A 26,101-nucleotide genomic window follows, 5' to 3' on the forward strand; every position below is an offset into this window, starting at 1 on the left:
TCCATTACGCAGTGGTTCTGCAGCGATTTGAAGCGCACATGTGCTGTCAAATCGCTGCAGAATATTCAGCAGGTATGTGCGAACAAGGCCTAAGATAGGTTCCCATGGTCAGTGTTACTCATGTTCCGGATGCTGCATATTTTTGCTGAGTCTAAAATGCTGCATTTTACAGTACAACAAAGTGGATGGGATCAAAGAAATCTCCCGTCTACTGTGCTTCTTCTTTATGCTGCGTAAACTCACCTGCAGTGCATGTTTCCAAGCCACAACATGTCAATTTTTCCTGCAGGAATGCTCAGTTTTCTGGGCAGATTTTTCCCATAGACTTGCATTAGATGCGGAAAATCTGCAGGTAAAAGACACACATGCGTTTTTGGTGCATTTACACAGTGGAAACGCACCAAAAAACATGGAATCCGTATCTAATGATGTCAATACCAGGAAGCTTCAAAAACAAAAATGCTTTATTTAAAGGACATACCAAACAGCCAAAAAGTAGCGGTAAAAACGCAGCATCAAAAATGTATACAACGCAAATAAACCAAGATGCTGAGATAGTGCAGAAATTCTGCAGCGTCAAAAACTCAACTGATCCTGATTGTAGGACCGTAGCCTTACATTTGAGTTTTTTGAGTATCAGTTCTATCTATGTTTTTTGACGGGTAAAACATGTACTTATTACAGCCTATGGGGCTATTCACATGTCTATGTTTTTTTTTTGCAGACTGATTTAGGCTACTTTCACACATCCGGTTTTTGCTCTGCGGCACAATATGGCGCTCTGCAGAAAAACCGCAACCGTTTTTTTTGCCGCCGGTTGCGTTTTTTTTTGCATAGACTTACATTAGTGCCGCATTGTGCCGCATGGGCTTGCGTTCGGTCTGGTTTTTGCCGCATGCGGCAGATTTAGCCGATGCCGCGGCCGGATAGAACATTGCCTGGAACGTTTTTTTGCTCCGGCAAAAAAAAACGCATCACGCTGCATCCGGCCGCTGCGGCGCATTTTTCAATACATGCCTATGGACGCCGGATGCGGCGCGATGCGGAAAAAAACGCATTCGGCCGCCGCATGTGGTTTTTTCCACTGCGCATGCTCAGTAGCATGCCGCAACCGGAAAAAAACGGACGGGCCGCATGTAAAAACTTATGCAAAGGATGCGGTGTTTTCGCCGCATCCGTTGCATAGGTTTCACAGCCAGATTGAGCCGCACTGCTCAAACCGGATGTGTGAAAGTAGCCTGATCCACACAAAATTACAGAGACGTGTTCGATTTTGATCTGAGTCTCAGATCAATCTCACCAATGTAAGGCGGGCTTTGCACATTACGACATCGCAAGCCGATGCTGCGATGTCGAGTGCGATAGTCCCCGCCCCCGTCGCAGGTACGATATCTTGTGATAGCTGGCGTAGTGAACATAATCGCTACGCCAGCTTCACATGCACTCACCTGCCATGCGACCATCGATCTTCCTAAGGAGGCGGGTTGTGCGGCGTCATAGCGACGTCACACGGCAGGCGGCCAATAGCGGCGGAGGGGCGGATATGAGCAGGATGTAAACATCCCATCCACCTTCTCATTGCAGCCTGGAGGCAGGTAGGAGATGTTCCTCGCTCCTGCGGCTTTACACACAGCGATTTGTGCTGCCGCAGCAATGAGGAACTACATCGTACCTGTCTCTGCACCGGCATTATGGAAATGTCGGAGAATACACCAATGATACGATAACGACGCTTTTGCGCTCGTTAATCGTATCATCTAGGATTTACACACTACGATGTCACTTTCGATTTCACCCCACCGACATCGCACGTGCGATGTTGCAACGTGCAAAGCCGCCCTAAGTCTATAGGTCAGTGAAACAACCAGACAGCACTTGGATGTCATATGTGTGATGTTCGCTTTTCATTTATTAGGAGAAGCTTTATAAATTTCCATCAGTTTTTTTTCTTGTCACCCGAGAAAAACTGATGAAACTCTAACTAAACTCTGAATGTAAAAACTGGCATCTCGACCAAACTCTGATCACATTATGATCAAAATCACTGATGAAACTTGAACCATTTTTAATGTAGAAAAAAAATTACTAGTGTTTGAATGAGCCCTTAAGTCTTTAAGTATAAATGTTAATAGTGTAACCTCCCAAATAATATAGATATGTTCCTTGTGTCACAACCAAGCTCAGACTGGCCCACAGGAGAACCAGAGAATCCTCTGGTGGGCCCCTTTGCAGTAGTATGTCCCTTATCCACCAAACAATATTAGTAGTTGGCACAATACACTTGTTTCACTATGTACGGACAAAGAAACCATCTAATTATTCATTTTACAAATATCCCAGAATATTATTATATAGAGATATAGATAAATTTGTGAATGTAATATTTGCATGTTGTTGATCAATGAGTCCCCAGAGTTAAACCCCTGCCGCCCCAGTCTGACACTGGTTACAGCCATAAACGTGGTGGGTGTGATCTACTAAAGAAGTCAATACTATGTTCTATTATTTCCCATAATATGCAATATTCCTGGTAACTGCGCAGCCCATGCATTCATCCGTGGTGTGACACTACCCCCCTATACTGTATGGCCAGTGCAGACTGACCCTCCAGTATGTGTGTAGTGCTCCTGGGTGTCTGCTGTCTTGGGCTTTGCAGGAGGAGGAGGAGGAGGACTGCTGTGTGCTGGGCGGTGATATTCTTTGCATAGCTTCTGTATCTCTCATAAAAATTTCACGACATAAACACAGCCTATCAGATTTATTGTCCTTTTTCCATGAGCTCTTCTTCTCAGTAACAGCCAAGCCTTCATCAGTTCACAACCGGAGCAAGTTTCCTTGTTGGCTTCTGTATCTCTTCTCAAACTTGGCTGCAGCTGTTCCAAGCTCTCATGTGCTGAAGACTCGGGGGGATTCTCCTCTGTCTGTGAGTTATTGGTCACAATGATTGGGTCAGACGAAATCCATCAATTTAGCTTTATAGTGGATTCAATCTCCTCAAGCCAGGTAAGAGTCATCGATGACATTATTATCACTATTATTATCAAATTCATTTGCTTTTTATTATGTATTTTCCCCATTAGTTGTATACTCATATATTCCTCAGCGCCCATCGCATACATTGATTTTAGGGGCTATTTAACAACTAACATAAAATTGATACATTCAACCTAATCTTTACAATATTTCAACCATTGCAATAAATAATATCTTAAATATTACAAATTCAGGGTATGTTTACCCAGAGGGTTTTTAAAATCTACATCAAAGAGTATGTAAAGCAATTTTTAGGTCAATTTTGGAATAGATTCATATCCTAATTCACATATAAAAAACTGTACAGTTGTTAAAAAAAACAACAAAAAACAACAACCCAAAACAAAACCCTTGACACACCATCAGATGATTTTTTCTTTAAAAAAAAATATTTTCTCCAACAATACAGCAGCACAGTATAATGTCAGTCCTATCAGTCCCCATAAGTAGCAACTTTCCTATATCTCATACAGATTAATTGCAGATGTTGACCTTGGTTGTATATTCACCCACAAACCCAGTGCCTGTCACATTTTCAGTGCCCGTTATGACAGCTTTAAGGTCTCATTCAGACATCTTTGCCTTTTCCGTGCGCATTGAACACTCCGAGTGTCATCAGTTTTGGATCCGAATTTTATCAATATTTGGTTTCTGATTTTTTCATCAATGATTTTCACGTATGAACATTTTTTTTTTTTTTTTACAAATCTCCTATTCTTTGCAGTTGCAATTGATGAGATGCGTGATTTTCACAGATACATAGACTTGTATGGGTAATCTTGATCTATGATGCCAACCAAAAACAGATGTCTCCCTGTTTATTTTTGTGGACACTGATCCACAAAAAAAAATACAGAATAGCACCATACACTATAATGTGTACATGTTTTATCCATGAAAACTCAACATCTACATGAAAAAATGGATGCATGAATGAGATCAAAAGCGGTGTCGCATTGGTACATAGGTACCCCCAACAATCCAAACACCAAATCATCCCCCACCCTAATCTCTTACTTTCATAGGAGACCAATTAACCTTCATATTATACTGTTCAAAGCAAAGCCAACATGACAACAATAGAGCGGACAGATCACTATCATTGATTGTGCATGTGAAACAATCTGATCTTTGTAAGCAGTGTTGGGGATCTCTGTGCCAAGATCATCCTGAGTCTAGAGATCACCCAGTTGTTTGTTCGCTGTTACAATGCTTGGCATGTCACAGCACTTTATCTGCATTGAATATTTTGTGTGCTGAGAAATAATATTTGTATATGATCTCCAAGTCGCAGTCATTATTATACTAATATTTTGCATAGACCACACGCCAATGCTTGGGATTTTCCTAGCAGTGTTGTTTCAGTTGACAGGACACATAACACGTGCTCGCATACATCCTGGATAATTGCCTGCGCAGCTTGTCTGACAGCTGGTAACTCCCTGCTTCCAGGTCACTCACTGCTGTACAAAGAAGGGCTATAAACCAAGGGCGAACCTATCATTGGTGCAACCTGTGCGGCCGCGCAGGACCCCAAGAGGGGACATTTCTACCTAGAAGCCAGGTGGCATTATGTATTTTGATGAGCTATTGGGCTGCAAGGGGCCCATATACTGTTCTTGCACAGGGGCCCATTTCTGTCTGTGTCCGCTAGTGCTATAAACATAAAGGTATACTCCTTTTGCTTCAGAGTTTACTTTTAAAAGGGATGTTACACTTTTTGGTAACATTGCCCAAATGACAACGAATTAGAACTAGCACCATAGCAGACACACATAAAAAACACTCCAAAACTAATTCATTCTACAGTTTGGACGCTTTTTACATTTATACTAATAGGCTAAAACTACCTGGCAAAAAAAGGGTCTGGCTATTTTTAATATGGGACATATTTTCCATGGTTTGTTTTTTTGGCTCTAAATATTGGCATATAGCGTATTTTTCGGATTATAAGATGCACTTTTCCTCCCAAAAATTTGGGAGGAAAATGAGTGGTGCATCTTATAATCCGAATGTAGCGCAGCGGGGTTGGCGGAGAGGGGTCACAGGAGGCGGGGGAGATGCTGTGGGCTGTGGTCGCTGTGCTGCGGTTTTACTGCGGGCGGTGCTGTGCTCTGGTCTGTGAGGCAGGGTCCCCCATTTGGAAAATGTCAGCGGTGTGGGCTTCAAATAATGGTGCGCGGAGTCAGTGCATGCGCAGATGGAAATGTCGGCTCAAGATCTCATCTGCGCACGCGCCGCTTCCTGCCCATTGATTGCTGCAGCGAACTTAAGGATAATGGCGCCCGGAGGTGGCGCGTCTGCAGATGAGATCTCGGCTTGTCATTGAGCCAAGAGCTCCATCTGTACACGCGCCGAGTCTGGGCAACATTTCTTTGAAGCATGCACCGCCGACAACTTCTTGATTCTCCTCCTGCCTCACAGTGCCCGCAGCGAGCATCTGGGACACCCACCGCACCGTCCGCAGCATTGCACTGCTTCACCACTGCCTCTGCCTCCTGTGACCCTGCTCCACCACCACTGCCACCCCCTCCAGTAAGACAGCACCAGATTATAAAATGGACCCCATATTTTTTTTCCCTTTTTTTTCCTCTAAATTTGGGGTGCATTTTAAAATCTGTTGCATCTTATAAATGAAAAGTATGGTTTACATAATAATCATGTGGTGTCTAACAAAAAAAATCTAGAATCCCTACCAAGACCAAGAAGTGCTAAATGTTACATACCATGCACACCATTCTTGCCAGGAAATATATTAACATGAAAGGATCGATAGACCTTCTTCGATAGCATTATATATATATCAGCAGAGTATAGTACAATTACCCACAATAACACATTTACCAATGTAATAAAATCCATCACATTACGCACACTGCCAACATTTTTTATGAGGATTCCATCCCCTTATTTAGAGGGAAGGAGTCATCAGAAAATGACAAAATGATCTATTGTTTAAATTGCTCTTGTGTTATATGTATTTTATAACATTTTTTGGCAATGATTTATTTCATATCATAAATTATATGAAAAAAAAACCAAAACAAATTAGTAATCTTGCAATTTTCAAAGAGGTCACTGTGGCTATTTTAGACTCATGCCTCCTGTCCATTTAGGAAGAGTTTTTAGCAGGTAGGATTGCAGGTCCATACATAACTCATAGCTCATAACTCAGGATCCACCATTCACATTAGGTGATGTCACAATGGCCTTTGCACATGATCATTAGAGGCATCAATACAAAACACATAGGGTCTGAGTCAGTCCATACTGCTAAATGTGCACGTGGAGTTCCTGGAAAAAAAAAACAGGAAGCGGCCACTGCTTAATGTAAAAATTGCAGGACTATTAATTGTTATTTTTCAACAATTTTAGGATTTTAGGATCGCTACCTCCAATAGGTGGCGCTGCGCTAGAGTTCGTCTCCTCTCCTGGAGAGACAATTTGAATATTTTATATTAAACAGATATTTATGGATACATATTTACCAAATAAATATATTTATATATACAGTACAGACCAAAAGTTTGGACACACCTCATCTCTAGAACAACTGTTATGAGGAGACCTTGTGCAGCAGGCCTTCATGGTAAAATAGCTGCTAGGAAACCACTGCTAAGGACAGGCAATAAGCAGAAGAGACATTTTTGGGCTAAAGAACACAAGGAATGGACTTTAGACCAGTGGAAATCTGTGCTTTGGTCTGATGAGTCCAAATTTGAGATCTTTGGATCCAACCACCGTGTCCTTGTAGAAAAGGTGAACGGATGGACTTTACATGGCTGGTTCCCACTGTGAAGCATGGAGGAGGAGGTGTGATGGTGTGGGGGTGCTTTGCTGGTGACACTGTAGGGGATTTATTCAAAATTGAAGGCATACAGAACCAGCATGCCTACCACAGCATCTTGCAGCGACGTGCTATTCCATCCGGTTTGTGTTTAGTTGGACCATAATTTATTTTTCAACAGGACAATGACCCGAAACACACCTCCAGGCTGTGTAAGGGCTATTTGACTAAGAAGAAGAGTGATGGGGTGCTACGCCAGATGACCTGGTCTCCACAGTCACCAGACCTGAACCCAATCGAGATGGTTTGGGGCGAGGTGGACCGCAGAGTGAAGGCAAAAGGGCCAACAAGTGCTAAGCATCTCTGGGAACTCCTTCAAGACTGTTGGAAAACCATTTCCGGTGACTACCTCTTGAAGCTCATCAAGAGAATGCCAAGAGTGTGCAAAGTAGTAATGAAAGCAAAAGGTGGCTACTTTGAAGAACCTAGAATATAAGACATATTTTCAGTTGTTTCACACTTTTTTAAGTATTTCACTCCACATGTTTTAATTCATAGTTTTGATGCCTTCAATGTGAATCTCCAATTTGCAGAGTCCTGAAAATAAAGAAAACTCTTTGAATGGGAAGGTGTGTCCAAGCTTTTGGTCTGTACTGTATATATATAAATATATATATTATGTATATATATATATATATATATATATATATATATATATATATATATATATATACACTGTATATATATAGATATAGAGAGAGAGAGAGAAATATTTTTTTTCCGCCGGGCTTTTGTATTATATGTATAGCACAAAGACCTGAAATATATATATTTAAAAATAATTTGATAAATATGTAGCCATGAATATCTGTATGAAAAATAACACTTAGAAGTCCTGCAGTTTCAGGTTAAATAATGAAGACTATACTCCCCTTCTGTATTGGCACCCTTCCAGCGGTGTCCTCGCTCATGGCGCCGGGGCTCATGTATCCAATCATCACCGGCTTCCATCTCCCCGCCTTCCTGATGAAGAAGTGGCGAGACACTTCGAAGTGCGTTGAATAAAACCACCTTCATTCAATCTTTCCTGGATTTATGTCATATCTTCAGCAGCGCAGTAACAGTTCTACGTTTACTTTGTTCCTAAAGATGAGTTTTCGACACTGCGTATTTTTGCTGCATCAAAAATGTGTCTTACCGTGCCATCAGGGTGGATGAATACATAGAAATCTCCTGCCCGCTGTTGCTTTTTTTTTTACTCAGTTAAATCTGACCTGTGGTGCGTGTTTCAAATCTGCAATATGGCAATTGCTCTTGAGGTATGCTGGGTTTTATGTGCTGCTTTTCCCCATAGACTTGGATTAGATGCGCAAAAACCACAGATAAAAAAAATCACTTGCATATTTACTGCGTTTCTGCTGTGGAAACCCATTAAACTAAACACGTAATCCGCACATAAGTATATGAATAAAGTTTTGTCAAAGCCAAATACCAGGAAGTATCAAAAACAAAGAAGCTTTGCTTAAAACATTGCCCAACCAACAAGAGACATAAACTCCAGCAACAAATACGCAATAAAAAGGCATGCAACATCCCGCATGTAACCTAGTTTACATAATATGAAGACATAGAAGATCAGCTCACCCACTACAACGGAGGAGGATGTCACAGCCGGTGTACGGAGCCGCCCTGGCGTCAGACAGAATCCTGCAGAGAAGAGAGGGAAAGACTCCAGCATCCACGGAAGGCACAAGTGAGTAGATAAAAAAAGTCTTTATTGAAAATTCATTAAAAATAGTTATGGCACTAGATGTAAACCACCATGATGCAGACAGTGAAGGATAATCCTACGCGTTTCGGCAAAACGACACCTTATTCATAGATAAGTTGTTTTTTCACCGAAAAGTGTAGGATTATCCTCCACTGTCTGTATCATGGTGGTTTACATCTAGCCATAACTATTTTTTATCAATTTTCAATAAAGACCTTTTTTTATCTACTCACTTGTGCCTTCCGTGGAAGCCGGTGTCTTCCGCTCCCTTTTATCTCTGCTAGTTTATATAATAGGTGCAGAAAATCTTCAACATCAAAAAACTTACCAAAATTACATTGTAGGAATGTAGCATAATGGTAGTTAGACAATTTTCTAAATCAAAATTTTTCCCTTCTCAAAATATCTGGTTTGTGGTTTGTTTTAGGTATGTAACACAGTGGTTATTCAGCCATATTTACACTCCATATTAGAGCTGCTCTCATGGTTCTCTGGAACAGAGCTGTTCCCGCATTGCAGATTTGTTTGCAGTTTTTCTACACCTAAGGCCTGAAACACACATCCGTGAAAACCACGTCCGTGTAAAACGGGCCGTTTTTCGGGTCCGTTTTCCGTTTTTTAGGTCCGTTTTTATTGTATGTGTGGCCTGCGTGTGTATCCCGTATGCTAGCCGTATGTGCGTGTGGAATGTCCGTGTGTGCGTGAGTGAAATAACTGACGTGTGTGTGTTGTCCGTGTGAAATGTACGTGTGTGATGCAAAATGTCGTTACTAGTACATGTCGGAAGACAGAGTAGCGGGATGAGAATGAACTCGGGTGAACTTCACCCGAATTCATTGTCATGCCGCGGCTCTGTCTTTGTGCCGTGTACTGATTAGCGGTCACCTGTGAAGGATTCACCGGTGACCGCTAATCCCACGAGTGACTGAAGTGTCCCCCCCTCTCTCATACTCACCGATCCCCGATCACCGGCGCTGCACGGCGTTCACACTGCTCCGGCGGCTTTTTCTAATTTGAAAAAGCTGGCCGCTCATTAAACAATCTTGTATTCACTGCTTTCCCCGCCCACCGGCGCCTGTGATTGGTTGCAGTGAGACACGCCCACCACGCTGAGTGACAGCTGTCTCACTGCACCCAATCACAGCAGCCAGTGGGCGTGTCTATACTGTGTAGTAAAATAAATAAATAAATAATTAAAAAAAACGGCGTGCGGTCCCCCCCCATTTTAATACCAGCCAGATAAAGCCATACGGCTGAAGGCTGGTATTCTCAGGATGGGGAGCTCCACGTTATGGGGAGCCCCCCACCCTAACAATATCAGTCAGCAGCCACCCAGAATTGCCGCATACATTATATGCGACAGTTCTGGGACTGTACCCGGCTCTTCCCGATTTGCCCTGGTGCGTTGGCAAATCGGGGTAATAAGGAGTTATTGGCAGCCCATAGCTGCCAATAAGTCCTAGATTAATCATGTCAGGCGTCTCCCCGAGATTCCTTCCATGATTAATCTGTAAGTGACAGTTAAAAAACACACACACACCTGAAAAAATCCTTTATTAGAAATAAAAAACACAAACAAATTCCCTCATTACCAATTTATTAACCCCGACAAAGCCCTCCATGTCAGCTGCAGCGGTGGTACTCCACCTTACCACACACCACGGGTGGCGTCACGAACTTTAGATATACAATCCCCTGTAAATACCCCCTTTTATTTGAGTGGCCGCACGACCCCCGGGTCCATACGCCCCTCGAGCCATCGCGGATCCGGATCCGAGCAGCCCGGCTGCTGACGCGGGGGCGGCACAATTATATGATGGGTTCAGCAGTGCATTACAGTCGTCCTTATAAATGGAAACCACCATATACAGATGTAAAGAGTGCTTAATATACATTTTTTGATAACGGGTGAATGCAGTCTAATGGTTTAACGCAGATTATTCCAAAATCCTATTCATTCTGGGATTAAAAATTCTATCTATAGACAGTTTTAATCTGAACAATCTGAATCAGAAAAAAAATTGGATCCATCAAGGTTAATAAATTCTCATTAATATGCATTAGGTTGGACCTGTCTTATTCTCCTTGAAAGCTGTATGTTTTTTTTTGTTTTATGAAGAATGCACATATTATATTTGTGTATGCAGTCAGGCAGAACCATATGAGAATGCATTGTGTGCAAAGTAGGGAATATGAATTCTATTATACATGAAATGTATCACAGAATAGGTTTCCTAAAATAGAGTGAGTTTAACCTTCACAAATAAATCTCTCTTGAGTTATAAGATAATTGATCATGAGAACAGACCTTCATCTATTTCCATGGCTGGCAGCTGACATCACAGTGCGCGCATGGTGCAGGACGTCACTGTCATGCGCCGCCTTCAGTCATGGAATGGACGTCAGCTGCCAGTCACTGTTTGGCTGGCAGCACGTATCACAGTGCAGGTGACGCACCCCAGGGCTTTGAGGTACTCGGTCCCGGGCCTTGCATATCCTGGTGCTGGTTTCTACCAATCCGTTATTCCTTTGGTTTCAGTGCTGATGTAGTCACCTGGTGAGCTTTTCTTCCATGCACCTGTCTGTAGTTGGTGGGTTCCCGTGGCCTGGAGCATGTTTGGGGATCCCCTCCTGTTGTCTCCGTCCTGGCCCATATAGCAGGCAGCTTGAACCTCTCTTGGGTCGGACCTCTGTCCTCATTCCCAGGTTCCCTCTTTGCTGCTGTGCCCCGGACACTAATGTCGGTAAGGTCCTTGATGGTCCCCTCACCGGGCAGATTGTTATTAGGTGAGCCTGAAGCGTCTTCTTGAACTAGGGCTCTGTACCCAGTCGCTGCGTAGTCCAGTGAGTACTCACGCCGTACTCTCCCTGGCAACCATACTCCCTTTTACTCAATCAGTCATTTTACACTTTCCGTCTGTGTACTGAAGTCTGACGTCACGTCTTGCTGACTTAATGTCTAACTGACTTCTGTCTGACAAGATGTCCGTCGTCTCTCACTCCGTTGACTAGCCCCTCCTCCTCCCAGGTTTCTGACTAGTGGATTGTTTGAGTCCCAACCAATAGGTGTCCATTCATCATATCCGTCTCTAGCCTGTTACATACCCTTTTCCCCAGACTGGGTATGTGTGTGTTTGTTATTTACCGGCATTGGTCTTCCAGGAATCCGGGATTAGATGTAGTACCCTGTGGCACCTGACACTCAGGGGCGCCACACAGGGACCAGGTGGAGTCTCTGCCACGATGCATTTCAGCTGGATGTGCCAAAATAGGCCCGGAGATTGGCGGCCCCTGTACCCCTGGGGCCTGGTGGAGACCTCTGTGCAATCGTTATGCCACTGCCCGCAGAACTATATTGATGCAACTTTTGGTTTATTTCACTCAGTAAAATCTGAGAATTATATGAATACTAAAATACTGGGAATTCTGTACTAATAATTTCTTTGGCATTAATTTTGGCCAAGTTTGCCTTAAAGGGAGTCATTGAGCCAAGTAGCTTTTGCAAAAAAAGCTTGTGTTTGAGATACTGAACCATGAAATTGCTCCACCAATGAAATGAAGCCCCGACCATACTTGACAGTGATGTGCCTTGCCCACAATGACCACTATTTTTGCAGTTCCCTTAATCTATAGCATTGCTAAAATGAATTCTGCTATTTATAATACTATGATGTAAAAAGATATCACTGCATAAGATTACAAACTAAAGGCACTTTAGACTAACTGATATGGACACAAGCATTCCCAGGAAATCTTGTCTAAACAGACCAAGCACTCGACGAATGAGAAATATGCTCATTCACTGAGTGAAATTGTTTTTAAGTTTGCTCAAAATAATATTTTTTGGCAGCACATTAGCATGTGCACCCAACATGTGCTGCAGTGAAGAATGATATTTTATGCACACACGATGATCGTATTAAAGGAGTATTTCCATCTCCAAGATCATATCTCAATATGTAGTAGGTGTTATAATAATAATAATAATAATAATATTAGCAAATACCCCCAATTAGACATGTAATATACACTGTGTGTAGAATTAATAGGCAAATGAGTATTTTGATCACATGATACTTTTTATACATGTTGTCCTACTCCAAGCTGTATAGGCTCGAGAGCCAACTACCAATTAAGTAAATCAGGTGATGTGCATCTCTGTAATGAGGAGGGGTGTGGTGTAATGACATCAACACCCTATATAAGGTGTGCTTAATTATTAGGCAACTTCCTTTCCTTTGGCAAAATGGGTCAGAAGAGAGATTTGACGGGCTCTGAAAAGTCCAAAATTTTGAGATGTCTTGCAGAGGGATGCAGCAGTCTTGAAATCGCCAAACTTTTGAAGCGTGATCACTGAACAATCAACGATTCATGGCAAATAGCCAACAGGGTCGCAAGAAGCATGTTGGGCAAAAAAGGCGCAAAATAACTGCCCACGAATTGTGGAAAATCAAGCGTCAAGCTGCCAAGATGCCATTTGCCACCAGTTTGGCCATATTAAAGAGCTGCATTGTTACTGGAGTATCAAAAAGCACAAGGTGTGCCATACTCAGGGACATGGCCAAGTTAAGGAAGGCTGAAAAACGACCACCTTTGAACAAGAAACATAAGATAAAATGTCAAGACTGGGTCAAGAAATATCTTAAGACTGATTTTTCAAAGGTTTTATGGACTGATGAAATGAGAGTGACTCTTGATGGGTGAGAGGCAGGATCAGTAAAGGGCAGAGAGCTCCACTCCGACTCAGATGCCAGCAAAGATGAGGTGGTGTACTGGTATGGGCTGGTATCATCAAAGATGAACTTGTGGGACCATTTCGGGTTGAGGATGGAGTAAAGCTCAACTCCCAGACCTACTGCCAGTTCCTGGAAGACAAATTCTTCAAGCAGTGGTACAGGAAGAAGTTGGTATCTTTCAAGAAAAACATGATTTTTCATGCAGGACAATGCTCCATCACATGCATACAACTACTCCACAGTGTGGCTGGCCAGTAAAGGTCTAAAAGATGAAAAAATAATGACATGGCCCCCATGTTCACCTGATCTGAACCCCATAGAGAACCTGTGGTCCCTCATAAAATATGAGATCTACAGGGAGGGAAAACAGTACACCTCTCGGAACAGTGTCTGGGAGGCTGTGGTGGCTGCTGCATGCAATGTTGATCGTAAAAAGAGCAAGCAACTGACAGCATCTATGGATGGTAGGCTGTTGTGTGTCATCATAAAAAAGGTGGCTATATTGGTCACTAATCTTTTGGGGTTTTGTTTTTGCATGTCAGAAATGTTTATTTCTAAATTTTGTGCAGTTATATTGGTTTACCTGGTGAAAAGAAGCAAGTGAGATGGAAATATATTTGGTTTTTATTAAGTTGCCTAATAATTCTGCACAGTAATAGTTACCTGCACAAACAGATATCCTCCTAAGAGCCAAATCTAAAAAAAAACCCCACTCCAACATCCAATAATATTAAGCTTTGATATTTATGAGTCTTTTGCGTTGATTGAAAACATAGTTGTTGATCAATAATAATAAAAAAAAAATCATCTAAAATACAACTTGCCTAATAATTCTGCACACGGTGTAGTTCTCCTGATTCGCTGTCAATTACCTCAGGCTCAGCGCATTGCAAGACATTTGGTATCCATAGTAATGACCATGAGTCACAGTTAATTAGTTAGTTTCTCGTGGTCATAACTATAGATACCTATGGTCCTGCAATGCCCTCAACATGAGGTAAGTGACAGTGAATCAGAAGAACTATACTACATTTCTAATTAGAGGTATTTACTAATACAGTTAGGTCCAGAAATATTTGGACAGTGACACAAGTTTTGTTATTTTAGCTGTTTACAAAAACATGTTCAGAAATACAATTATATATATAATATGGGCTGAAAGTGCACACTCCCAGCTGCAATATGAGAGTTTTCACATCCAAATCGGAGAAAGGGTTTAGGAATCATAGCTCTGTAATGCATAGCCTCCTCTTTTTCAAGGGACCAAAAGTAATTGGACAAGGAACTCTAAGGGCTGCAATTAACTCTGAAGGCGTCTCACTCGTTAACCTGTAATCAATGAAGTAGTTAAAAGGTCTGGGGTTGATTACAGGTGTGTGGTTTGCATTTGGAAGCTGTTGCTGTGACCAGACAACATGCGGTCTAAGGAACTCTCAATTGAGGTGAAGCAGAACATCCTGAGGCTGAAAAAAAAGAAAAAATCCATCAGAGAGATAGCAGACATGCTTGGAGTAGCAAAATCAACAGTCGGGTACATTCTGAGAAAAAAGGAATTGACTGGTGAGCTTGGGAACTCAATAAGGCCTGGGCGTCCACGGATGACAACAGTGGTGGATGATCGCCGCATACTTTCTTTGGTGAAGAAGAACCCGTTCACAACATCAACTGAAGTCCAGAACACTCTCAGTGAAGTAGGTGTATCTGTCTCTAAGTCAACAGTAAAGAGAAGACTCCATGAAAGTAAATACAAAGGGTTCACATCTAGATGCAAACCATTCATCAATTCCAAAAATTGACAGGCCAGAGTTAAATTTGCTGAAAAACACCTCATGAAGCCAGCTCAGTTCTGGAAAAGTATTCTATGGACAGATGAGACAAAGATCAACCTGTACCAGAATGATGGGAAGAAAAAAGTTTGGAGAAGAAAGGGAACGGCACATGATCCAAGGCACACCACATCCTCTGTAAAACATGGTGGAGGCAACGTGATGGCATGGGCATGCATTGCTTTCAATGGCACTGGGTCACTTGTGTTTATTGATGACATAACAGCAGACAAGAGTAGCCGGATGAATTCTGAAGTGTACCGGGATATACTTTCAGCCCAGATTCAGCCAAATGCCGCAAAGTTGATCGGACGGCGCTTCATAGTACAGATGGACAATGACCCCAAGCATACAGCCAAAGCTACCCAGGAGTTCATGAGTGCAAAAAAGTGGAACATTCTGCAATGGCCAAGTCAATCACCAGATCTTAACCCAATTGAGCATGCATTTCACTTGCTCAAATCCAGACTTAAGACGGAAAGACCCACAAACAAGCAAGACCTGAAGGCTGCGGCTGTAAAGGCCTGGCAAAGCATTAAGAAGGAGGAAACCCAGCATTTGGTGATGTCCATGGGTTCCAGACTTAAGGCAGTGATTGCCTCCAAAGGATTCGCAACAAAATATTAAAAATAAAAATATTTTGTTTGGGTTTGGTTTATTTGTCCAATTACTTTTGACCTCCTAAAATGTGGAGTGTTTGTAAAGAAATGTGTACAATTCCTACAATTTCTATCAGATATTTTTGTTCAAACCTTCAAATTAAACGTTACAATCTGCACTTGAATTCTGTTGTAGAGGTTTCATTTCAAATCCAATGTGGTGGCATGCAGAGCCCAACTCGCGAAAATTGTGTCACTGTCCAAATATTTCTGGACCTAACTGTATTATTATTACAACTACTACATATTGGGATAGGATCTTGGAGATGGAAATACTCCTTTCATTCTGTGTGCATGGAAGTGCAGTCTAAACCGTCTATGAATCAACTGCCGATTGGCGTCATTTTATCAAAGATCAGCCAGTGTAAAAGTGAATATTTTGTTTTACAACTACTGATTAGCAATTTTGTAGTCCATTTAGCTCAGGGATGGGGAACCCAACCCGCTGGCCACACGTGGGGGTGGCAGGCGGCAGTGCTCGGGGCACCACCGCGGTCTTGTAGGCCGCCGGTCCTTTAAATCCCCACATGCGCTGCTTGTGTGAACCAATGGGCTCTCCTGCTGGAAAGTGTCAGCATGCTCAGGATTTACTTTATGGGCGGGTTTAGCGCTCTGCGCTTCCGTCCCACAACAACTTCACAGCTTCCAGCGGTGTGTGCCCGACTTCCGGAGCTGTGTGCCTGTCCTCTGCCTTCCGGAGCTGTGTGCCCGGCACCTGCCCTCCGGTGCTGTGTGTCTAGTGTCTGCCCTCTGGTTCTCTGTGTTCGGTGCCTGTCCTGGCTGCTATGTGTCTGGCGCCTGTCCCACGGTGCTATGTGCCCGGGACCTGCCCCCCGGTGCTGTGTGTCCGGTGCCTGCCCTCCGGTGTTGTGTGTCCGACGCCTGCCCCCCCAGTTCTGTGTGTCCGACGCCTGCCCCCCGATGCTGTGTGTCGAGCGCCTGCCCTCCAGTGCTGTGTGTCCGGTGCCTGCCACCCGGTGCTGTGTGTCCGGCGCCTTCTCGCCGCTGCTGTGTGTCCGGTGCCGTGTGTCCAGCACCTGCCTTCCAGTGCTATGTGCTCCGTCCAGTGCTTTGTGCCCCCCCCCAGTTTTGTGTATCACCCTCAGAGTTGTGTGCATGCAACCCTCAGTGCTGTGTGCCTCCCAATGCTGTGTATCACCCCAGGTTTGTATTCCCCCCAGTGATTTCAAGGCTCTGCAAATGCTGTGTGCAGCCCCCCCAGTGCTGTGTGCCCTTCCAATGCTGTATATCACCCCCAGGGTTGTGTTCCCCCTATGCTGTGTATCCCCAGTGATGTTCGTGCCCCCTAGTGATGCCTGTACTCCGCAACTGTCCATGCCCCCAGTGATGTCTGTGCCCCCCAGTGATGTCTGTTAGCCCCCAGTGATGTCTGTGCTCCCTCCAGTGATGTTTGTGCTTCCCTCAGTGATGACTGTGCCTCCACAGTGATGTATGTGCCCCCTTTCAGTGATGTCTGTGCCACCATTTGATGTCTGTGCCCCTCAGTGATGTTTGTGCCCCCCCAGTGATGTATGTGCCCCCCTAGTGATGTCTGTGCCCCCTAATGATGTCTGTACCCCCCAATGATATATGTGCCCCAGCCCCTCTTGTGATGTCTGTGCCCCAGCCCCTCTTGTGATGTCTGTGCCCCAGCCCCTCTTGTGATGTCTGTGCCCCAGCCCCTCTTGTGATGTGTGTTCCCCAACCCCTCTTGTGATGTGTGTGCCCCAACTCCTCTTGTGATGTGTGTGCCCCAGCCCCTCTTGTGATGTGTGTGCCCCAGCCCCTCTTGTGGTGTGTGTGTCCCAGCCCCTCTTGTGATGTATGTGCAACAGCCCCTCTTGTGATGTATGTGCAACAGCCCCTCTTGTGATATATATGCCCCAGCCCCTCTTGTGATATATATGCCCCCAGCATCTCCTTTGATGTGTATGCCCCCAGTGTCTCCTGTGATGTGTATGCCCACAGCGTCTCCTGTGACCTATACATCACATTGGAGATGCTTGGGGCATATACATCACAGGAAGGGTTGGGGGCATATACATCCCATTAGGGGCTGGGGGCATTTTCATCACAGGAGGGGCTGGGGACATATACATGTCCCCAGTTCCTCGTGTGATATATGTGCCCCCAGTGTCTCCTGTAATGTATATACAACAGTCCCAGTGTCTCCTATGTGATGTATATGCCCCCAGCCCCTCCAGTGATGTATATGCCCCCAGTATCTCCTGTGATGTATATACAGCAGTCCCAGTGTCTCCCATGTGATATCTATGCCTCCAGCATCTCCTGTGATGTATATACAGCATCTGTTATGTGATGAATATGATTTACCAACTTATTATAAAGAGTTGACTGTGCTCCAGACAGAGACAAACCTGAAAAAGCTGTTGTGAGAAGAAACATGATTAGTATCACCGACCATCACAGCTCTACCAAAGAGAAGTAGCTCTGGCCGCCACAGTAGGGGTGAGTTAATTAATTGTTTGACCAAATATAGCAGGGTCATTTTCACATTGATAATTTTGTGCGGCCCTCGAAGGTTGGTAGACCTTTCCAAATGATCCCTGGCAGAAAAAAGGTTCCCCACCCCTGATTTAGCTGGTATTAAATCATCCTCTAGCTAGCAACTAAGGTCTTTTACAGATTTAAAGGGGTCTATCTTGTAATTTATTTCCTAATCTCTGCTCTAATTTTACCTCTATATGATCTGATGCTAGAGATAAGCAGATCGATCTGTGGAGGATGGAGTACTAGTTGAATTTCCTGAAATTTACAAATTCAAACATTTTGAGATTTGATTCACAAAAAAAAATAAAAACTTGACCAACACCATTTCCCTCACTGCTGACATATCAGAGACTGAGCTTTGTCAGTTTGCGCAGCCACGCAGGCCTCCCCATAATGACCTGCAGCTATGGCATCCAGTGGATTATCATATCTTGTACAGTGGTGGTCAGTACCTGGATCATCACAAATCAGTGGTTTGCAGTGGAGCACAGTTTGAACGGTAGTCATTTCTCATATCTAGAGTCACTGGGTAGGCCTCTTCTGTAATGTGTCAGCTCTTACGGTCAGCACGGTCCTCTCGTTTCTCCCCGTGGGTATTTTATGAGCAATAACAAGCTTTCCAGTATTGAGATTCACACAAATTTATGTGCCACAAATCATATTTTTGGTCAGGTTCGTCAAAGTCCGTGAATTTGAATTTCAAAACATCTTCTCATCTCCATCTGATGCTTTTAGGATGATTTTGATGTTTTCCATTTGTTAAGTTGGCATTTTCATTTTTTTGGCCGGTTTCCAACCTTAACTTGAAGTTTATGTCACAATGGGTCAATTAAAGAACCATTTAAATATTTTGAAAGTGGATAAGTTTATTATTCCATGTTTCTTCTTTGAATGGATAAGAAACTTTGTATATAACCAAATGTAGTCAATCAATGGGAGCATTGTGGGCCTAAGGGCTGGGTTATGCCTTGTATCTAGAGCAGGTTTTGTGTGCTCCTAATAGCAATATATTATATTTTCAGGGTAGATATACAGATATCCTTTATGCACATAGAGAACATCATAGCTTATGAGAATAGCATTAAAATATTATAAAATGCCGGCTTCTGATTCCTCCCTGCCTTCCTGCCATTTATTGTTAGAGCATTCACTGATGTTAATGTTATCATTAATATTTAAAGGCAATGTTGTCCTGAGAGAAATGAAAAATTGCGTGTATAGTGATTTGGCATAGAGCCCTTTAATTTCTGGATCCCAATGAACTTGAAAAAGATATGACCTTAGTACACTTTAAACCAACTTAAATATGTAAAAATGATGGAACTAACATGAAGATCACATCTAAATCATGCTGTATGATGGGAAGGCAATAAGGTGTGGATCCCAAGGTAAACTGAAACATTGCACACAAATATTTGTAAATCCTGTGGCACACAGAGATTTGGTAAAGGTTTTTTACAACCTGTATTAAGTCCAAAGCTATATTCACAATTACACTGAACACTTATTTTTGCTCCTATTTTCTATTTTTCATGAGTTGAACTCAAAGATCTATGACATTTGCTCTGTACACAAAAGGCCTTTTTCTCTCAAAAAATATTCACACATTTGTCTAAATCTGTGTTAGTGAGCTCTTCTCCTTTGCCAAGATAATCCATCCATTTCACAGGTGTGGCATATCAAGATGCTGATTAGACAGCATGATCATTACACAGGTGTGCCTTAGGCTGGCCACAATAAAAGGCTACTCCAAAATGTGTAGTTTTATAGCATTGGTGGTCCTTTGGATGGGGGGGGGGGGCAGAAGACCAGTCAGTATCTGGTGTGGCAATCATTTGCCTCACACAGTGCAATACATCTTGATTGTGGCCTTTAGGATGGTGGCCTAATGGCAGGAACTTGGAAACACTGTCGCATAAGCCAAATCAGAGCATTCCGAACATGCTCAATGGGTGAACTGTCCATTGAGTACGCGGTAATGCAAGAAATGGGATGTTTTCACCTTCCAGAAATTGTGTTTAACTCCTTGCAACATGGGGTTGTCTATTATCATGCTACAACATGAGGTGATGGTCATGAATGAATGGCACAACAATGGGCCTCAGGATCTCATCACTGACTCAATAAAATGCATCTGTGTTCATTTTCCTTACTATACGCCTGCCCATATCACAACCCCACCGCTACATGGACCACTATTTACAACGTTGAGATCAGCAAACCGTTCACCCAAACAACACCATATACGCAGTTTGACATCTGCCATGTACAGTGAAAATCGGGAGAACACGTCCAACTTGCCAGATGCCAACGAATGTGAGTATCTGCCCACTCCAGAACTGCAGTCAGGTAAAGACTCCGATGAGGACCGCGAGCAGCAGATGAGCTTCCCTGAAACAGTTTCTGACAGTTTATGCAGATAGTCTTTGGTTATGCACCAATGGCTGCAGCAGCTGTCCTGGTGGCTGCTCTCAGATGATCCTGGAGGTGAAGATACAGGATGTGGATGTCCTCGGCTGGTGTGGTTACACATTGTCTGCAGTTGTGAGGCCAGTTGGATGTACTCCCAAATTCTCTGAAATGCCTTTGGAGATGGCTTATTGTAGAGAAATGAACATTCAGTTCATGGATAAAAGCTTTCATGGACATTCCTGCAGTCAGCATGCCAATTACACAGTCACTCAAAAGTTCCGACATCTGTGGCATTGTGCTGTGTGATAAAACTGCACATTTTATAGTGGCCTTTTATTGTGGCCAGGCTAAGGCACACCTGTGCAATAATCACGCTGTCTTTTCAGCATCTTGATATGCCACACCTGTGAGGTGGATGGATTATCTCGACAAAGGAGAAGTGCTCATTAACAGAGCTTTAGACAAATTTGTGAACAATATTTGAGAGAAAACAGCCTTTTATGTACATAGAAAAAGTCATAGATCTTTGAATTCAGCTCATGAAAAATGGGAGCAAAAACAAAATTGTTGCATTTATATTTCTGTTCAGTATATGAAATTTGGACTGCATTATAGCATATCATTTAAAAATTGAGGTACTTAGGCTCTCAGGAATTGGGTTTGGGTGCTATCAGCCACAACAAGGCGTATCTTTTCTTTAATGTGACCCTAAAACCAATATTTATTGAACATTGCTCTTCTGGTCTAAAAGCCTACAAACTTAAAGGTCAGGCGGGATCCAGCAGTCACTAAAAACAGCCTCAGGGTATTGTTACGGGGGGACCGGCAGATTAGGACCAGGGGGTATATATCCTAATCGCCAGTCGGGGCCCACCGTGCTCCAGATGACAAAGGAGCTGCTGGCACCTGAGGGTTAGGCGGAGACTATAGAGCTGGATGGCTCTGAGATAACCCAGGAACTCTGGGAACCGGTCACGTGTGTTGGGACATGTCAGACCGGACGACAACCCGATTAGCGTTTTGGTGCACCTAGCGCTACACCAACCACGTGTGCAGGAAACACGTCAGGCCGGGTGGTAACCAGGTAGCGTTGACCGGAAGACCGCCACGAAAGCGCCCTGTCGGCCACGTGTGTAGGACACGTCAGGCCGAGCGGTCCTCTGATTAGCGTTTCTGGCCACCTCTCGACTGGCCACGTGTGTGTAGGACACGTCAGGCCAGATGGGTACACCAGTAGCGTTGACCAGGAAGCCGAGGAAAATAAGGAACACCCTGTTAACTCCACAGGGGTCCTGGAGTACGCTGTCCGTGCGCGTAGGGGGCACAACCGGACAGGTGGCGCAGCAGGTGCGTTGTCCGTGTGCGTAGGGGACACAATCGGACAGGTGGCGCAGCAGGTGCGTTGTCCGTGTGCGTAGGGGGCACAATCAGACAGGTGGCGCAGCAAGTGCGTTGTCCGTGTGCGTAGGGGGCACAATCGGACAGGAAGCACAGCAGCCGCAGCCCAGTTAACGCCACTGGGCTGCTGTAGCAAGACTGGAACGGCAGGAGGGAAGCACGGCGCCTGACCTTGATGTGCCGAGCCACGAATCTTGGCGTGACAGGCACCGTTCGCCTAACCCTACCTACTGCTTCCCAACATAGGCTTATGCCGCAATGAGGCTCTAACATGGAGGTGTGCTCTGACTGAGCAAAAGTGAAGACTGCGCACCTCCATGTTGTCTCCAGCCCCTTTTATAACCTGGGTCCGCCCCAAACCCAGGGTGGAACCACCAAGGTCCAATAGCAGAGTGCCATGTCATCAGTGACGTCACATGCGACCTATCCGGAACCGCCACGTCATTGATGACCTCATGGCAGCCACGCCCCAAACACTTCACCAGTCATCGTCTGACGACCAATACTGAGGTGCCAGATCATAGGGGTGGGCCTCTGCGAGCCAGTCCGGAGTTGCCACGTCATCAGGACACCTGACACCCTCTGCCCTATCAGGGCCTGCCACCTCACGGACATGCTCAGTGAGGTCCTTACCGGACCTAGCCTCTGATGCACTAAGTGCCTGAGCATGCTCAGTAGCCTGAGCCACAGGCTTAGAAAGCAGACTATCAGTTTGAGCATGCTCAGTAGGCACATCCCAGAACTTAGACACAGCACGAAGTCCAAGTACCTGTGCAAAGAGGCTGTTAGGGTTAATTGTGGGAGCATGCTCAGTAGCCTTAACTGAGGACTTAGTCTCAGACATAACACAAACAGGCTGAGCATGCTCACTAGGCAAAACACCGGGCTTAAACTCTGGCTGGGGTAAATCGGCGCACGCATGCGCACTAGCCGCCTCTCCACACTTAGACGTAGTGGAAGGAACAGCCAACTGGACGACCCGAGGCACGGCCAAGAACGGCAGCCGGCGCCTGGGCGCAACAGGAACCGCAGCAGGCTGCTTGCGGCTATGGCGGCGCCGGTTCGTAACAGGTATTCTCACACTGGCGTATATTCTCTCATGCGAGAGAGAAAAGTATGGTTTATGCAAATGACACTCGGCTCAAACTCTGATCTTAGTGTGAGCTGAGTGTTATTTTATTGTGGTACAATTCTCTCACAGGGTGGATAACTTAATTTTCCATCTTCTTCAGTGTCTGTGTCGGCATAAATCAGATTGCACTCGGGTGATATCTGAGTGCACTCCGATGTTTTGCATGCACCCATAGACTGAATGGGTGCATGCCGTCCAATTATATTTTGGCAATTGCAATTTTTTCTCAGGCCGATTTGGTATGAGGAAAGAAAGTGCTGGTCGGCACTGCTCCATAGTATATACTGGAGCGAGTGCTATCCAATAAAACATCAGAGTCCTCATCCAAGTGAAATGCTAGGGAGAACGAGCCGTTAAGCTGATGGGAGGAGTGCTCAGTCAAATATAATGGCAGTCACCAGTATACTATGAAAAAAATATCTGCTGTTGAACTCATGAATTGGCAGATTGGTGCTAAGTACCTTCATGTCATAGGTATAGTCTATATCGGAGTGCAGTCTGTATTCCACATATTCAATCTTTGTATACATCATAGTTTTTCCAGAGGCTGCTGCATTTTTTGGTTTGTATATTATCCAGTCACTGCAGCTTGCACATGTTCACACTTGTCTTATTCTGTGCAGGGGAGCCGGTCAGTTTTTGCTGTGTGTGTAGATATCAAAAAATGTCTGGAAAAAACTAAAGTTTATTTCCTGAAACAGAAACAGAACTTAATTCAGCTATGCTAATGTAACATAAAAATCTGGTATGACAAAAAGAAATAAAAAAAAAAGCTAAACACATCTGGCCTTTTGAGTACTGCACCTGTGATGGAGCATATCTTACAGGTGGACCATAGTGGCTGGAATAATTTTGACTCTGAAGACCTAAAGTAGGAACGACCAGTTGCAAAGGAAGTATAAGCAATATACAGTATCTATGGATAAATGGATACAGTTGTGTCCAAAATTGCTGGCACCCTTGCAGTTGTTCCAGAAAATGAAGTATTTCTCCCCCAAAATTATTGCAATTAAACATTTTCTTATACACATGTTTATATCCTTTGTCTGTATTGGAAAATTACAAAAAAATAGAGTATAAAGGCAAATTGGACATAATTTCACACACAACCCACAAAATGAGTTGGACAAAATTGTTGCCAACTTTCCAAAATTGTAAGTAAGCAACTTTTTCAAGCATGTGATGCTTCTTAAAACGCACCTGTGTCAAGTAACAGGTGAGGGCAATATGAAAATCTCTCCTGAAACTAGATTAAAAAAAAGGAGATGTTGACTCAATCTTTGCATTGTGTCTGCGTGCTACACTAAGCTTGAGGAACAGAAAGCAAAGAGATCTGTCTGATGACTTGAGAACCAAAATTGTTGAAAAATATCAACAAGCTCAAGTATAAATGTCCATCTCCATAGATCTTAATGTTCCATTGTCCATGGTGCACAACATAATCAAGAGGTTTACAACCCATCACACTGTAGCTAATCTCACTGGTCCCTGGACGTGCCCGGTAGAGAAAAAAAATTGATGAAAGGTTGAAACACAGCATAGTCCGGATGGTGGATAAGAAGCCCCAATCAAGTTGCATCGAAGTTAAAGCTGTTCTGCAGGCTCTGGGTGTATCAGTGTCAGCGCAACCTATTAGTCAGCAGTTGAATGAACTGAAATGCTATGGTAGGAGACCAAGGAGGACCCCACTGCTGAAAAAGACATAAGAAAGCTAGACTGCAGTTTCTCAAAATATGAGTAAGCCAAAAGCTTTCTGGGAAAATGTCTTGTGGACAGATGAAACCAAGATAGAGGTTTTTGGTAAAGCACATTATTCGGTTGTTACCAAAAACGGAATAAAGCCTACAAAAAAAGAACACAACAGCTATAGTCAAATATGTTGGAGGAGTAAAGATGTTTTGGGGTTGTTTTGCTGCCTTTAGGATTTTGGGTAGCAATGAACTGCCCAGTGTCAGAAAGCTGGATTTACGTCCTAGGTCATGGGTGTTATGCTCGCAATGCAAACGTGAGGTTAGTGGGACCACTGCATTGAAGTTACTGATCACTGGCCTGAAGGAACGAACTGGATCGGCCTCTGAGTCTTCACTAAAGCCACCGGAGGTGGCGATAGACACAAACTTTGGTTGGCAGTAGATAGAGGGCAGCGTTGGGGGATCAACGGTCCCTTGGCAGCTGGCGCCATGGATACAATACAGTCTCTGGTTGTAGAAACAGCAGCAGCAGCAGCCAGTGTCATGGATTCGGACGGGACAGATGGATGGATGTGGTAGCAGCTGTCAATGTGGATACTTTTAGCAGTGGCAGCGGATATTGTGGTAGGTGGCCAGTAAGGATACTTGCAGCAGCAGGGGACTTGTGATGCACTGAAACACAGACACGAATCAGCAACAGCATACAGCACAATGACAGCACCAGCAGCAACATGGACCTGAGAACTAGCAATGTATAGAACTCGTTGCCCAGGCACCTACCTTAAGTGGAAGGTGCCTTAAATACCTGATGCCTCTCAAGCGAGCTGAGAGGCACTTTGGGTCAGGGCATGCTGGCCCATTTTTGGAGTAGTGCGAAATTATTTTAAATTTGCCTTTTTTACTCTTTTTTTACTCATTTTTTTCTGTTGTTCCAATACACAAAAGAAATAAACAATGTGTGTGACAAAACATGTATAATTGCAATAACTTTCTAGGAGAAATACTTAATTTGCTGGAACAATTTCAAGGGTGCCAACACTTTTGGCTACGACTGAATTAGGTCATTCAGACACCACTGAATATCACCTAATAAGTCCAGTCTAAAGGCTGCTTTACACGCTGCGACATCGTTCAAGCGATCTCGT

General features: G+C 43.9%; 1 protein-coding gene across 2 annotated transcripts in view; it reads left to right on the forward strand.

Moving 5' to 3' along the window:
* The first annotated feature begins 2,790 nt into the window (after positions 1 to 2,790).
* The window catches only part of TRIM36 (tripartite motif containing 36), a 121,908-nt gene continuing 98,597 nt past the window's right edge, over positions 2,791 to 26,101 (forward strand). Inside the window, exon 1 of one of the 2 annotated variants that reach the window (XM_075324998.1) lies at positions 2,791 to 3,003. In XM_075324998.1, the coding sequence (XP_075181113.1) occupies positions 2,941 to 3,003 (63 nt within the window). In that variant the 5' untranslated portion in view covers positions 2,791 to 2,940. The remainder of the gene's footprint in view (positions 3,004 to 26,101) is intronic. The other variant, XM_075324997.1, reaches the window with a different exon arrangement.

This window comes from Anomaloglossus baeobatrachus, chromosome 1 (assembly GCF_048569485.1).
Source record: "Anomaloglossus baeobatrachus isolate aAnoBae1 chromosome 1, aAnoBae1.hap1, whole genome shotgun sequence".
Classification (NCBI taxonomy): Eukaryota; Metazoa; Chordata; class Amphibia; order Anura; family Aromobatidae; genus Anomaloglossus; species Anomaloglossus baeobatrachus.